Source organism: Elephas maximus, chromosome 9, assembly GCF_024166365.1.
Source record: "Elephas maximus indicus isolate mEleMax1 chromosome 9, mEleMax1 primary haplotype, whole genome shotgun sequence".
Classification (NCBI taxonomy): domain Eukaryota; kingdom Metazoa; phylum Chordata; class Mammalia; order Proboscidea; family Elephantidae; genus Elephas; species Elephas maximus.
Window position 1 is genome coordinate 48,392,963 of NC_064827.1, and position 15,231 is coordinate 48,408,193.

General features: G+C 44.4%; 1 protein-coding gene across 1 annotated transcript in view; it reads right to left on the bottom strand.

The window, feature by feature from the left end:
- GABBR2 (gamma-aminobutyric acid type B receptor subunit 2) overlaps positions 1 to 15,231 on the bottom strand; it is a 439,230-nt gene that overhangs the window by 227,192 nt on the left and 196,807 nt on the right. Inside the window, exon 3 of the mRNA XM_049896560.1 lies at positions 8,699 to 8,869. Coding sequence (XP_049752517.1) covers positions 8,699 to 8,869 — 171 coding nt within the window. The remainder of the gene's footprint in view (positions 1 to 8,698; positions 8,870 to 15,231) is intronic.

Genomic DNA, 15,231 nt, shown 5'->3' on the forward strand with positions numbered 1-15,231 from the left:
CAGATATGCTGGCAGCCCAGGTGATCCTGCAGCTGGGAGCAAAGCCAGGGACAGAGACCAAAGCAGGTCAGCCCTTGTGGTGTGCCTGGCCTTTCTCAGGTGGAGTGAGCTTATGCTTAAGGGCAGGGTGGTCTTACCTGAAGGCTGCCTGTTCTCCAACACCAAAAAAAAGGGTGCTGTCAACTCAATTTTGGCTCATGGTGACCCTATGTGTGTCAGAGTAGAGCTGTGCCCCACAGGGTTTTCAATGCTGTGACCTTTCAGAAGCAGATTGCCAGGTCTTTCTTCTGAGGTGCCTCTGGGCGGGTCTGAACAAAAGTCTTTCAGTTAGTAATCAAGCATTTAACTGTCTGTGCCACCCAGAAACTCCACGTTCTTAAACTCTAGTGTGCATCAGAATCACAAGGAAAGTTGATTAAAACACAGGTTATCGGGCCCTATCCCTGAGTGCCTGATTCAGTGAGTCCTGGGTGGGGCCTGATAATCTGCATTTAATCCCCAGGTGACGCTGGTGCTGCTGCTCCAGGGACCACACTTTGTAATCTTGAAGGATTACCTGATCCTAGAAGGAGTCTGAAGTGTTGATTACTCAGAATAAATCTTCCAGGACCACAAAGCCAAGAAAGATAACTCAGACACAAACTAAAATGTGTGCATTCATTCCTGGCACTGACATCATGCCACATGCAGGTTGCTGGTCACTGCTGGTGCTGGTGCTGGTGGCTGGCCCAGAGCTTTCCACTGGGATAGATAGAAAAATTCCCACCAACAAACAATGTCACATCCAAAAAAGACTTAAAATGAAGAAACAACTGAATGCCCTGCACTGGTTCTGTGGGGTCTGACCAGCTGACTCTGCCAGCCCCTCCTGCCTTCCTGGTGGCCCCAGAGACTCCGGCATGAGGTGGTCAGGGTAGGGGATGGGTCAACAGAACCCAGAAGACAGGTAGGGATTCTCTGCACCCTTCCCATCCCCAGTCTCACCAACCCAGGTGCAGGCTGCCTTGGGACAACAGAGGGAGAAAGAATCACTTCTGTCCTAGAATATGAGCTGATGGATGGAGATTCATTTACTGAAATCCTATTAAACAGGCGCTGGCCAGGGTGAGGAGACACAGTGCAGCCACAGGGCTCTCCAGGGTAGTAGTAGTGGCAATAGACACAGAAGCAGATGGTATATTATGCTGCCTTGTGCAAAGAGCTGGTCAGGGAGAAGCCCAAGAGGAAAGCTGCACAGAGGAGGTGCACCTGATCCAGCCTGGAAGTTGGAGCTGGGCGAGCGCAAGGCAGAGAAAAGCCAGTAGTGTGGTGTGGCCGGACCAAAGGGGTGGAGGGGACGTGACTGGAAGTGAGACAGAGAAGGAAGCCTCAGGAGGACGTGAAGAGCCTCTTGAGCCATGCTGAGGAGCTCATTCCTGGTCAGAGCAGCAGGGTAACGATTCTAATATGGTGGTTCCCGGATCAGACAAGCATGAAGTTACCTCCTTCCCATGGCAGGAGTGTCTTTCAGGCTCAATAACGGTAAATGGTAACTTTAGAGGAGTTGACCAGAGACCATCTTGGTGGAGCAGATGGCAACTTGGTAAGTGGGGACGGTTTCAAAGGGCCAGGCAGGGCCCTGGAGGGCCTGGAAGGACTGCTGCTTTGAAGAGGAAGCTCTGCAGATGGTGACCTTTTGGTTGTGGGCAGATCTAGGGCCTCGGTGGGTCCTGCCACTTGAGTGAAGCCTCTGATATGGAAAGGTCAGCCCCAGAAGCCTGTCAATCTCTGAGGACCAGCGACTCAGGCGGGGAGCCTCAGAGCCTGTTTTGGGAGAGGAAGGTTGCTCCTGGCGGGGCTCCTTTTGAATGGGGGCTGGCCACAGGCCAAGGAACCCGGTCCCAGATGACAATAAAATTACCGCTTGCATGTGCTTATTATAAGCCAGGCACTTTTCTTAGCACTTTGTATGTTCTAACACATTTAAACTTCACAACAACCCTAGAAGGTAGGTACTATTATTATCCCCATTTTCAAGATGAAAAAACTGAGGCACAAAGAGATGAAGTAATTCTCACAGCCACATACTCCTGGGAGTGACCAGGTCAGGGTTGATGGCTGTATCTCCCTAGGCCCTTGTCCTAGAGCTAGGAGGGATCTCAGAGGTCAACTAGCCCAACTCCCTTATCTTACAGAGGGGAAATTGAGGCCTAGCAGGGGGGAATGATTTGTCCAAGGGTACTTAGCTGGGTAGTTGCATCATAGAACTGGGAATCAAAACAATATCTTGGTGAGAATGGTTTAGCAGCTAATAGAACCTGGAACAATAAACAAGGAAGACTGAAGAAGAAATGATGCCTTTGAATTATGGTGTTGGCAAAGAATATTGAATATACCATGGACTGCCAGACAGAAGAATGAACAAATCTGTCTTGGAAGAAGTACATCCAGAATGCTCCTTAGAAGTGAAGATGGTGAGACTTCATCTCATGTACTTTGGTCATGTTGTTAGGAGAGACCAGTCCTTGGAGAAGGACATCACGCTTGGTAAAGTAGAGGGTCAGTGGAAAAGTAGAAGATCATCAATGAGATGGATTGACACAAAGGTTATAACAATTGGCTTAAACATAGCAATGATTGTGAGATGGCTCAGGAGTGGGCAGAGTTTTGTTCTGTTGTACACAAGGTCATTATGAGTCAGAGCCAGATAGATGGCACCTAACAACAACAGGGTCTGGAACTGGGACAGAGGCCCAAATGCCCCTGTTGGCCTCTGCAGGTCCTCCCAGGCACTCCCTGCTCAAAGCCTTCATCTCCAGTCCAAGTCCTGCCTCCATCCCTGCAGTGCCCATGTGGATGCCACTCAGCACTCAGGTCTCTTGTTTCAGTCCCTAGCTCCAGTGACCTTCACCTCTACTCCACTTCACTATTCACACACAGCCAGAGCCAGGCCCCTCATCTCTGCATCACTCGATAGCTCTGACCACAGCCTCCCAGCCCTCCAGCTCCCTCACCCCACACCCTCAAGGTACTCCCCCTTCACAGAGACCTCCAGAGCTCCGCTTCCTCCAAGCCTCCTGCCTGCCCATCCCTCTCCATCCTGGACCCCATGGACCACCGTCTCAGTGGTACCCTCAACTCTTCATCACTGCCTCCACCTCTGTCCTCCTGTCGCACACACCACAAGGAGCCCCAATGCTGGATCGAGGCCCCTCTCCACCTTCTCCATCCTGCTCAGTTGCCAGGCCTGCTGAGGGCAGTCGCCAAGATGCGGATTGGGGCTGCTCTGAGCACAAGGGCTCCCACCATATGAAGGGGTTATCGCCACCCTGAATTCCTAATTATCAGCCACAGGCACAGAGCCTTGATTCATAACCTTATCACACGTTAAAATCACCTGAAGAGGCTGAAAAAATGCTAATACCTGGGTCATCTAATTTAATTGGTCTGGGGTGGCCTGGGTATCAGGATTTTTACAGCTCCTCGATTATTCCAAAATGTTCTCCATCCATACAAGAGGATACTTCTCAGCAGCATAAAGAAACAAACTACTGATACCTGCCACAGCTTGGATGAACCTCAGACACATTAAGCTAAATGAAAGCAGCTAGACACAAAAGACTACACACTGTATAATTCATTTATATGAAATTTCCAGACAAGGCAAAACTATAGATTCAGAAAGCACCTGGCGACCTGGGGCTGGAGGTGGGAGAGGGGACTGCCTGCAAACGGGCACAGGAGAACTTCTGCAGTTGACAGAAGAGTTCTCAAACTGGATTGTGGTGAGGGAGGCACAACTGTGTAAATTTACTACAGATAACTGAACTGTACACTTACAGTATATGGTATGTCAATTATATCTCAATAAAGCTGTTAAAAGTTTGGAACAAAAAGATAAAGAAAAAAAATCCAACTTAGGGAATTTAAATATTATTTTGTGGTAACTCTCCCACCCCAGGAGTTTCTAATGAGCAGCCAGGATTGGGAACTGAATGCAGGACGCGACACCTACTAATCCTGAGGCCAAGTCCATTCATCTCTGGTCCTCCACAGCACAGGGTCCATCACAGACCTTGCCACATGGGAGCCATATGATTACTTTTTGAGTGAATGAACATGCCTTTCTACAGTTCGTACCAAACATGACTCTTACTATGAAGAGGTCTGGCATTTATGCTTTCTCCTCTAACCCTCTCACCTCCCAGCGCCTATAAGGTAGGAATGACTGTCCCCATTTTACACATGAGAAAATGGGATCTCAGTGAGGGGAAGCAAATTGCCTTGGATTACACGGCCATTGCTTGGCAAAGCTGGGCCTAAAGATCAGCCCATCTGTTAGCAAGCCCTTCCTTCTTTTTTCATTTCATTTAAATCTTTGATCAAGAGAAGGCATGGCTGAGGCAAGTTCAATCTTTTCAGCCACCAGCCTTCTCTGTGGACCCTTGGTTGTCACAGCAGCAATTCTAGACCTGATACATCCTGGAGTCAGAGAGGTAAAGTGAATCACTTGGCTTCACACAGCAAAGCTGGGCCTAGAGACCAGCCCATTTGATCCAAGTCCAAGAAGTCCCTCTAGGTCACCACAACTGGCTTTGAATCTCAGGGACTGGGGACTCTCAGGGGCAGCTGGTCTTGCAGTGGAATAGCCCTCAGGCCTCTACCCTTCCACTGTCCCATTGCCATGGTCATAAGCTCTGTGGGGTTAAGGTTTCTACCCAAGCCCCCTCCAACTTCAAGATTGCTTTCACTTGACATTCCTTCCAGCTCACCAGTCCGGAACAGAAGTGCTTGATGCTGTTGATCGACCAGTTTCATAAAAGGAATCCCGTTTCCTTTGCACTCACAAAAAGCTGTTAGCCCCTGGCGAGTTTCCAGGGCCTGTACTCCAGCGATGCAACCCAGACATCGGGGAAAAGATGCCAAAGCCCTTGGGCCCAGAGAGGAGTCAGCTGGGCTGAGAGATTTAAATCAAGAGGAGTCCTTGCCAGCAATACCACCAAGCAGCATCCTGACCTTGGGAAGGAGGCTTCCCATTGAGATGCCATGAAACTCTGGCTGAAGGCCCTGTCACAGCTATGCAGAGATAGAAAGGTGGCACACTGGGGTGGGTTAACCAGTAAGCAAGGTACACGTGGGCATAATTGCGTTTACTTACTAACCTATAGTGCACAGTTTCATACGGGTTTCACATCTTTGACTTGGGGATAAACAGGTGAAATTGCACGCTACAGATTAGTAAGTACACGTAAGCCCACATGTACATTGCTTCTTGGGTAATCTGTCCCTGGTGGCACCCAACTGTCCACACCTGGTCCCAGTGAGGATGGAGAAAACATTGAGCCAACTGTTGGGGAGGGAAGGGGTCAAGCTTCCAGCCCTGGCTGGGCTCTTTACCAGTGGCTGCCCTTGGGCAAGAAGCCTCCTACCCTCTCTAAGCCTCAGTTTCCTTACCTGTAAAATGGGAACCATAACTCTCTTGACATGGTGACTGGAGGTGAGAGTGGTCAGGAATGTATCAAGCACTCAACTAACATCAGGGCTGATTTTATCCTCTTTAGACCTAGGCTTACAGGTGTTTCATACCTTTGTGGTTATATGCAGGTAGTTCCCATATGACTACGGGAAGTTATGGATGGAAAGAAGGGGTGACAGGAAGGTTGGAATGGGAGTTGGGACTCCAGGATTCAGCTCTGACTTTCTGTGGATAATCTTTCATGACTTCAGGGGTGCTGTGAAACCTTGAACTTTGTCTCTTCCCCCTCTGGGCCTCGGTTTCCCCTTCTAGACAATAAGGAGGTTGGGGGAGATGTCTCTAAGAGCACTTCAGGCTCTGACAACCAAAGATGCTGCTAGAAAAAAGCAAGTCCTGCCAAATTACTGCAGGATCTGGTGTTAATGGGGCCGTGGGACTGTTGTTCTTCCCACTCCTCCCCTCACCATTAACCTGCTTCACACTCATTTTAGAGCATCTGTCCCTGCTATACAAAGGGCAGCCCTCCAGCAATAGCCTCTTTGGTGTTTGGCAATGAGTCACTCCCACTGGAGGTCAAGTTCCCTTTGTGCCTTCTTCCTAGACACTGAAAAACAGAAAGGTAGAAAAATGAGGACCAGTCCCGCCTGGGAAAACTTGCCTTGTTTGGACAACCACAATGAGGCCAAACACTTCTGCTTTGCAGCACTTTGGAAAGCGTCCCTCTGTGTGCACGGGCTTTGCGGTGTACAAAGCCCCTTCAAATCCATGACTCATTTGGTTTTGGCAAGAATCTTGCAGGGAAGGCATGAGAAGGATCATTGTCCCCATTTTACAGGGGAAAAAACTCTAGGTCAGAGAAATGAGGTGACTTTCCCAAGGTCACACAGCCAAGGCATCAGTGGCTTCTCTTTTGGAGAGACGGGAACAAAAGCCTTGGAAAGGTGAAACGTGGAAGTGAGTGGAAACCTCGGCTGGTGATTCCCAGCACTGCTCTTCCCCTCAGCCCTCTCCCTGTTCCCAGGCCTCCTCTCCCCCACTGGCATTGTGCTGGCAGAAGCAGCCTTTCTGGGCCAGCAGAAAGGTGCCCATCCTTCCTACCCTCCCGAGGTTTGCCTGAACACCTGTACTCACAAACCTCTCAACACACTGCACTCAAACAGTGTCCCCCCAAAAAAACTCTACTCAGAACCTCAAATGTGACCTTATTTAGAAGTAGGGTCTGCAGATGTAATCGTTAGGATGAAGTCATACTAGATTAGGGTGGGCCCTACACTCAATAACTGGTGTCCAGGCAGAAATTGGAGAGATGCAGCTACAGCCCATGGAATGCCAAGGATCTTCAGGAGTCATCAGAAGCTAGGAAACAGCAAGGAGGAATTCTTCCCTAGAACCGCAGAGGGAGCATGGCCTTGCCAACACCTTGATTTCAGACTTCTAGTCTCCATAACTGCAAGAGAATAAATTTCCATTGTTTTAAGCCACCCAAAGGGGTCCTGGTGGTTCAATGGTTAAAGTGTTCAGCTGCTAATTAAAATATCGGCAGTTTGAACCCACCAGCCTCTGCAGGAGAAAGGTTTGGCAGTCTGCTTCCACAGAGATTTACAGCCTTGGAAACCCTATGGGGCAGTTCTACTCTGTCTTTCGGGGCCGCTATGAGTCCGAAATCGACTCGACGGCACTGGGGTTGCGTTCTGAGTCAGAATTAACTCAACAGCAGTGGGTTTGATTTTTGGTTTGGTTTTAAGCCACCCAGTTTGTTTTAATTTGTTACAGCAGTCCTAGAAAACAAATACACTCACATATGAACAGTTTTTTTCTTCTCCTCTTGGGCTGCTGAGCACACCTGGAATATCTTGTCTTTCAGGAGGTTCCCAAGTATCAAGAGCATACTTGGGAACAGACAGGAAAATCAGGTATATAAAGCAAATGGCAAAAAAGACAAGTGACAATTTTGCACTCATCTGAATAGAGATTTTTTTTTTCAAAAGATTTGCTCATATCTCCTATTGGTGAGGATGTGTGAAAATGGGACTTTGAAACGCTGCGAGTGGGAACAGAATTTGGAACAGCCTTTTTGGAGGTCACTTCCTCTCAAAATTCGAAATGACCCAGTAATTCCACTTCTAGAAATCTTTTACCAAGACTCACACGTAGGCATGAAGGTGTGCGTTTGCACGCATGCTGTGGTATTGGTTGTGATACTAAAAAGCTGGAAACAACTTGTCCATCCATATAATAATAATAAAAAAAACTATGATATTCATCCATAGGTTGAATAAATTCTGACATATCTACTCGACAAAACACCATGCTGCCATTAGTAAGAATAAGGCCAATCAAGATCTCCAAGATCTACTGTAAAGAGAAAAAAAAACCAAATATACAGTATGAACTCATATGGATTTAAAAAGCTGTATTAATAAAGTTCTGGGCAGATGAATATCAAACTGAGAGCAGGGGTCAGTTTAGGAGAGAGTGGGATGTAGAGGAGGTGGGGTGAAGCAACATTTACTTCTTACATATATGTTTTTGGTGTTGTTTAAATTTTTTGCAAACAAACAAACCACGTATCAATGTATGTTTGTAAGATGTGAAAAAACAGAACAAAACCAATCACTTAACCCATGGTGATACTGGAATCTTGGTTCTAAACCAGTTCCTCCCAAAAACTCTCCTCACAGGAGAAAACCTCTTAACTTCATATTGTAATCTTAAATGGTCACTACAACATTAGTAGGAGCCCTGGTGGCCCAATGGTTAAGCACTCAGCTGCTCACCAAAAGGTTGATGGTTTGAGCCCACCCAGTGACTCTCCGGGAGAAAAGACCTGGCAATCTGCTCCTGTAAGTATTACAGCCTAGAAAATCCCTGGGGCAGTTTTACTGTGTCACACGGGGTTGCTATGAGTTGGGATCAACTCAATAGCACTCAACAAAAACACAGCATTAGTAACAAGGGTAACTCATTGAGGGAATAATCACACGATTTAGCTAGAAATGAACAATGAAAGGGAAGATTTCACTCCTGAGTGATTGTGGTGGGAGGTTTTCACCAGCACTGAGCACAGCTACTGGCTCTATTTTGTCAAAGGAAAAAGAGCTTTGATCCTGCTAAAATGAGCATTCTTAAAAGCCTCAAGATTATTACCCGTCTCTGATTAAGCCATATTGTCCCTTGCTAGATGATGACAACACTTAAGGGGTGAGACCGGGGTCGATTTATGGGCGGTCGAGCAAAGCATACCTCGGAGAACCTCTGCACGTCCTGTGTCAGCGTGCCCACGCGCTTCCACTGGAAGTACTTCAGTAACTTCAGGATGGCTGGGTTCACTGCGTTATCTGATGGGACAGTCCGAAAGAAGTAAGGGTATTTTTTCTTATCAGCTAGGACAGGCGTGGTCGCAGCAAAGGAAAGCTGAAAGACACAAAAGAGACAACACTTTTTACTGGTGAGCCCAGGACCTTTCCAAAGGAGACTGAGACCTTAGTTCTGATATGGGATGCAAATAAATGGAGCAAGATATTTGCAAAGCCTTTGTATTGTGAAAATAATGCATACTAATCGAAGAGAAGTAAAAATCACACACACATACACAAAAATAGAGGCAGAAAGGAGGAAAACAACCAACAATCTACCCATCGGTGAATGTTGTAGTCTATTTCCTTCCAGCCCTTTTTCTAGGCAGAGATTTTTTTTAAAGCTTCCTGAGATAACATTTTACATACACAATTGAGCTGCCCCTTATTTTTCTTCGCTTAACATTTTTTTTTACATTACCCTACAAGCATTTAACCATCCTGTTGAAAATTCTTTGTAAACATTTTAATAATTGCATAATATTCCTACATGTGACTATTCCACAATTTCCTGACTCGTCCCCAAATTGGAGGCATTTGTTTCTAATTTGTCATTGTTGTTTTTGTTAGTTGCCCTTGAGTCAATTCCAGCTCATGTGACTCCACGTGTGCAGAGCAGAACTGCTCCACAGGGCTTTCAAAGCTGTGACCCTTCGGAAGCAGATTGCCAGGCCTGTCTTCTCAGGCAACTCTGGGTGGGTTTGAACTGCCAATCTTTCTATTAGTAGTCCAGCGCTTAACCATCTGTGACACCCAGGGACCCCAATTTGTCCTTGTTGGCATAATATTTTACAAGCATCTTTGCGCACAGTGTCTTTCCCCCTACCCTGCCCCATATTTCAGGCTATTTCCTCAGGACACAGCCTGTGATATAAAATTTCCCAGGTAAAGGACATGAGCTTTTGAAGATTTGATAAAACAAAACAAAACAAAAAACCCAAACCAGTTGCTGTTGAGTCGATTCTGACTCCTGGTGACCCCCATGCATGCAGAATGGAACTGTGCTCCATAGGGTTTTCAAGGCTGTGACCCTTCAGAAGCAGATCACCAGGCCTTTCTTAGAAGGCACCTTTGGGTGGGTTTGAACCATCAACCTTTCATTTAGGAGTACAGCACTTAACCGTTTGCGTCACCCAGGGACTCCAAAGATTTAACGCTTATTCCCCAAAAGGATTGTATCAATCTGCATACCCTCTACAAAATCATTGCCATCGAGTCAATTTCAACTCACAGCAACCCCGCAGTACAGAGTAGAACTGTCCCATAGGGTTTCCAAGGAGCAGCTGGTACATTCAAACTGCCGACCTTTTGGTTAGCAGCCATAGCTCTTAACCACTGCACCACCGTGACACAGGTCGGGTAATGTTATTACCCTCATTTTACAGATGAGAAAACCGAGGCTTGGAGAGGTTAAGTGGCTTGCCCCAAGTCACATATGAGCAAGTGCCAAGGCTAGGACTTGAACTTGGAACTTTCGTTCTTGCAATGCAGTTCTCTCTCCAATATACCAGGCTGCTTCTTAGGGAGGCACCCTGGTACAAGACAAGAAAGCAACGGGAACACTTTAAAAGACGAGAGAAGAAAAATATTTGCTTAAAAGACAGAACAATAATAGTGCATCGATGCTTATGCTTTTGATTCCCTAAGACAGTCCAATTCAGTTTTATTAAACAAAAATCATATGTGTATTAATTTTTTTTTATTTTAAGGGAAATTAATCTTTGCAAACATTTTAAGCTTTTATTGTGAAGTACAACCTATATACATAAGTGTATAAAATATTTATGTTCAGTTCAAAGAATAATAATAAAACCAACATCCTACTACTCATCACCCAATTTAAGAAATAGCTTTAGTTGTAAATATTAAATTGTAGAGTCATTTAACTTTTTGAAATTTTTGCTCCTTAAGATACAATATTTTGCTATGTGGTATTATCTGATATTATTTCCTTCTTCATTCCTTTCTTCAACATTTCTACCACTGTGCCACCAGGGCTCCGCATACCCTCTAGCCAAGTATAAAATTAAAGGGCAAATCTTACCACATTCTTGTCAACAGAGGGAAATAAAACATTTTTCTATGTAATTTATAATGATTTACCACTAAAAAAAGTAGAATCATATTGCATTTATCAATTATGCATAGGTTGAACCTTTTTTCCATGTGACTATTTTAACTAATAGTATGTCCTATGTTAGGAATTGCTTTTTCATGTCCTTTGTTTATTTCCTGAGTGGGATTCAATTGTTTTTCACATTGAGTCTAATGAAGACTTTCAATACACAGAGTATTCAAACTCAGGCTATGAGAGTTGCTGCAAATATCCCAATTCGTTTGCCTTTAAATTTTCTGTGTGCATTTTAATTTACACTCAGTAGTCAAATCTGTCCGTCTTTGCCTTTATGATTTCTTCCTTTTCTTTTAAGAGCCAGTAAGTTGTTAAACTGGATTGCAAGTATCTGCCCTAGAAGGCCCGGCTTAAATGTCACCTCCTCCATACCATTCCCTCTAGTCTCGGCCTCCTTTCCCTCAGCCTCAAGCGTAAAGGTGCTTATCAAACTTTTTGATCTTTGCAGCGTGTTTGTGGGGAAAAACCGGATCTTGTTCCAGTTCTAACTTGCATTTATCTTATTCACGAGTGAGGCTGAGCATCTCTTCCTAGGCTTTTCTGTAGTTCCTTTCTGAAAGCTGTTCACATCCTTTGCCCGTTTACCAATTTGACACTTGGTCTTTTTCTTACCAGTTTGTAGAAGCAATTTTTTATATTGAGGAAATTATCCCTTTGTGATATAAGTTGCTAATTCCCTCTCTTCCCCTGGCTTTTGCCATGCAGAAATTTTTATTTTATGTTTTTAATGTGGCTGAATTTTATCAATGTTTTCAGTCATATTCAGGCAGGCCTTTCCTCTCTGAGGTTATAATTCTTCCATGATTTAACTTAGTGCGCCCTTCCTTCTTTCCTTCCTTCTTTTGTTGCATTTAAGTCCTTGATCTAGAAGTGGTAAGGCTGAGGCAAACTCAAACTTTACTGTCACCAGCTTTCTCCCCAAACTCTTGGTTGTCTCAGCAGCAGCTCTAGATCTGATACATACCAGAGGTCAATCCCAGCATCTGGGGAAACGACACCTGGGCCCCCTCAGGCCCTAGCTAAAGATGCCTTGCTGTCTCTCCTGTCACCTAAGAAACCATTCCTTTTTCCCCCAAGGCTTCATGAAGTGGGGCAGTAGGAATCCTGTCCCTTTTTCTGGTCTGGCTCAGAAGGTGGAGTCACTGCCTAAGACCCTCTGATCTCCTGTGTCCACTCAGCAGCCTCAACAGATCCTATCAGCTGGAGCTGACCACACAACGGCTGTTACCTGGAAGCTAGAGGCACCTATAAGTACCAATTTCTAAGATCGCCATAGAGACCGGATACCCCAAGACCGATAAGGGTCAAAGGTAGAATCACTGTGAAAAAGATTCTGGGTAGAATAAGGGCCAATGGGAAGAATCCACAGAGAGGCAAATTTCAGCTGGACCCTTTAGGGAAGATCCTCCCATTCAGAGGATCTTAACCTGACTCCATGGACACATGTGAGGGGCTTCAAAGTGCCTGTGAACCTCCTGAAAACTGTATGAGAAAGTTTGTGCATACGTGTATGTGTACACAGACACACACATTTTTCTGAAAAGAGTATCCACGGCTTCCATCTGATTCGCAAGGAGGATCCTACAATGCAAACAAGGCCAGCACCCCAGTCTGCAGGTGCTACTTAGGTCCCACAGTGAGTGTGAGAAATAGAAGCTCCGTACTATCCCCACTGGAGTCTCTGGGTGGTGCAAAAAGTTAACGAGCTTGGCTGCTAACCTACAGGTTGGAGGTTCAAATCCACCTCAGAAGAAAGGCCTGGAGACCTACTTCTGAAAAAATCAGCCACTGAAAATTCTATGTAGCACAGTTCTACTGTGACACTTATGGGGTCACCATGAGTCGGATTCGACAGCGACTGGTAGTGGTCATGGGCTGTCCCCTCAAACCTAGTATCCATGATTCTTTCTTCTCTCAAGATTAAAACAACACTGCAGCCTCCTCTGCACACCAGGGTAGGAAGGAGCTATTAGAAAAATCAGGGAGCAACTATTTCAGGACCAGGGATGTTATTTGCACCATCATGTCCAAAAAAAATGCTTATCTAATACAATTTGGAAAATATTGGTTTTCGGATGTGATTTCTGAATCGCACTCTGGTTGATACTTCACCGTTATTGTCCCATTAGTTCCAGGTCCACAATTAATTGTTGCTTGAACACTCTCATATGTTTGCCCTGTAGGTAATTACAGTGGTTACTGTTCAGTGAATAAATGGCCCATTGTGTTTACAATGGGCTTGAAGTACAACGTACGCCCTGGGTCTAAATCATTTTGGGTGCAAAATATTAACTGGCACTGACGTTTTCTGCACCATTTGAGATAATGCACACTTTGATTAGATTGCTTTGCATCACTGTTCCTCTGGCTTTAGCGTCCTAAAACTTTCCTCCATAGGCAAAGGTACAGCTACCTAGTAGCCCTGCTGAACCTCAGAAACTGAGAAATCATCTAGCTCTGGGGTTCTCTACCCTGGCTGTGCATTGGAACCACCTGGGGAGATTTAAAAAAAAAAAATCCTGTTGATTTGGTCCCACTGTAAACCAACTGAGTCAGAATGTCTGGGCACAGGGCCCAGGCATCAGTATTATTCAAAAACTTCCCAGGCAATTATGATACCCAGCGAGGCTTGAGAACCACTGACACAACTCAACAGCTCTGGTTTGAATAAGCAGACTGAGGCCCAGAAATGGGGAGATATCCACCATAGCTAATAAGAAGTAGAAGCAGGACTCAACTCCAGGTCTAAAGACTCTACTACCAGTGTTCTTTCTCCCCCTTGACGGCTGCCCAGCTGCCTCCTATGTTCTCACCAGGCCTTCCTCCCCCAGAACAGTTACCCAACATCTGGGAACACCAGGGCTTCCAGCATTACAATCCTAAATTGAAGACCTAACTTTGGGCTCTCCTGCCTTATTTCACACAATCAAGTTCATTTCTAAACAGACTATGACTGATGCTTCAAGTTCATCCCTAACCAAGGATTTATTGCAGAGTATTTTAAAATTTAATTCATATATTGCTATGATTTCTAATTCTTTTGCATTGTTTTGTGAATTTGTCACATACAGTGTCTGCTTTTGGGATCTACTGAAATTTTCTTTGTGGCTTATTGTACGATCAGTTTTTATACTAATTCCATGGTGACTGGAAAACAGCATGTAGTCTTTGGTTGTAAGCTACAGAATTCCTCATTAGACTTCTTGTGCTTATTGAATATATTCATCACATGCACCTAGCATGACTAAGTATATAACATGTACTTGGAATGTATTATGGTCCCACAGCATTATTACCACCACACGCTTTGTGTTTTTGTTTATTTAATCTATCAAACACTAAGAGGTTTTTAAAATTTTCTCTGACAATTTCCCCATGTGTTTCTGCTTTTGCTTTATATGCTTTGATTTTGTGTTGAGTTGAGCATAAACGCCCATCACAATCATATCTTTATTTTTCAGCAATGTATACCCTTGTCTACCGCAAACAGCAGGCACACAATAGATATTCACTGAATAAAGACTGGAATATTTATCAAGGTAAAATAGACCTCTTCGTCCTTTTATTGCTTTTTGTTTTAAATTATATCTTGTTTGTTATTAATATTCCAGCCTCTATCACTGTTTGCATTTTCCTATCTTTGATCATCATTTTATGTATATTCTATTAAGATTGTTTTAAGTGTATTTCTTGAAAAGAGCATGTGGAAGGATTTTAAAATATATATGCTTATTGCTATAATAAATACTTAGTCCTGCATTTATCATCTCATTGGCTGTCTTACTCTTTTCCTATGCTTCCTTTTGTTTCTTTTAGTTCCCTTTGGTACTCAGACTATGTATCCACTCTTCTGTTCTAGATTTATTGATCTTGGTTCATGTTTGAAGCAGGACAAGGAGTTGAAAACATGCTGAGGATGCCCCTCTATTGCAGAACTTGGCTGAGTATAAAATTCTTGGACTACCACTTTTTCCCTCTGAAACTCTATAGTTCTCCAAGTTTTTTTTTTTTTTCCCTTTTTTAACAAAGTAATAAAAAAAAAAAGGAGAAATCTGGGGCAAGTTTTTGATTGTTGCTCATTTGTAGGTATCCAGTTTTCTCTACCTGGATGCTTGAAGGATTTTTTTCTTTGTTCTTAGAATTAAAAAAATTTGACCGGATAGATACATTTATTTATTTGTTCTTGTCTGTCCTTTGGAACATCTGAGTATCTATATATTATCTCTTCATTCCTTATACTCCATAAATCCATCTGTCACATTTTCTTTCATGATTTCATTTCTTGATCC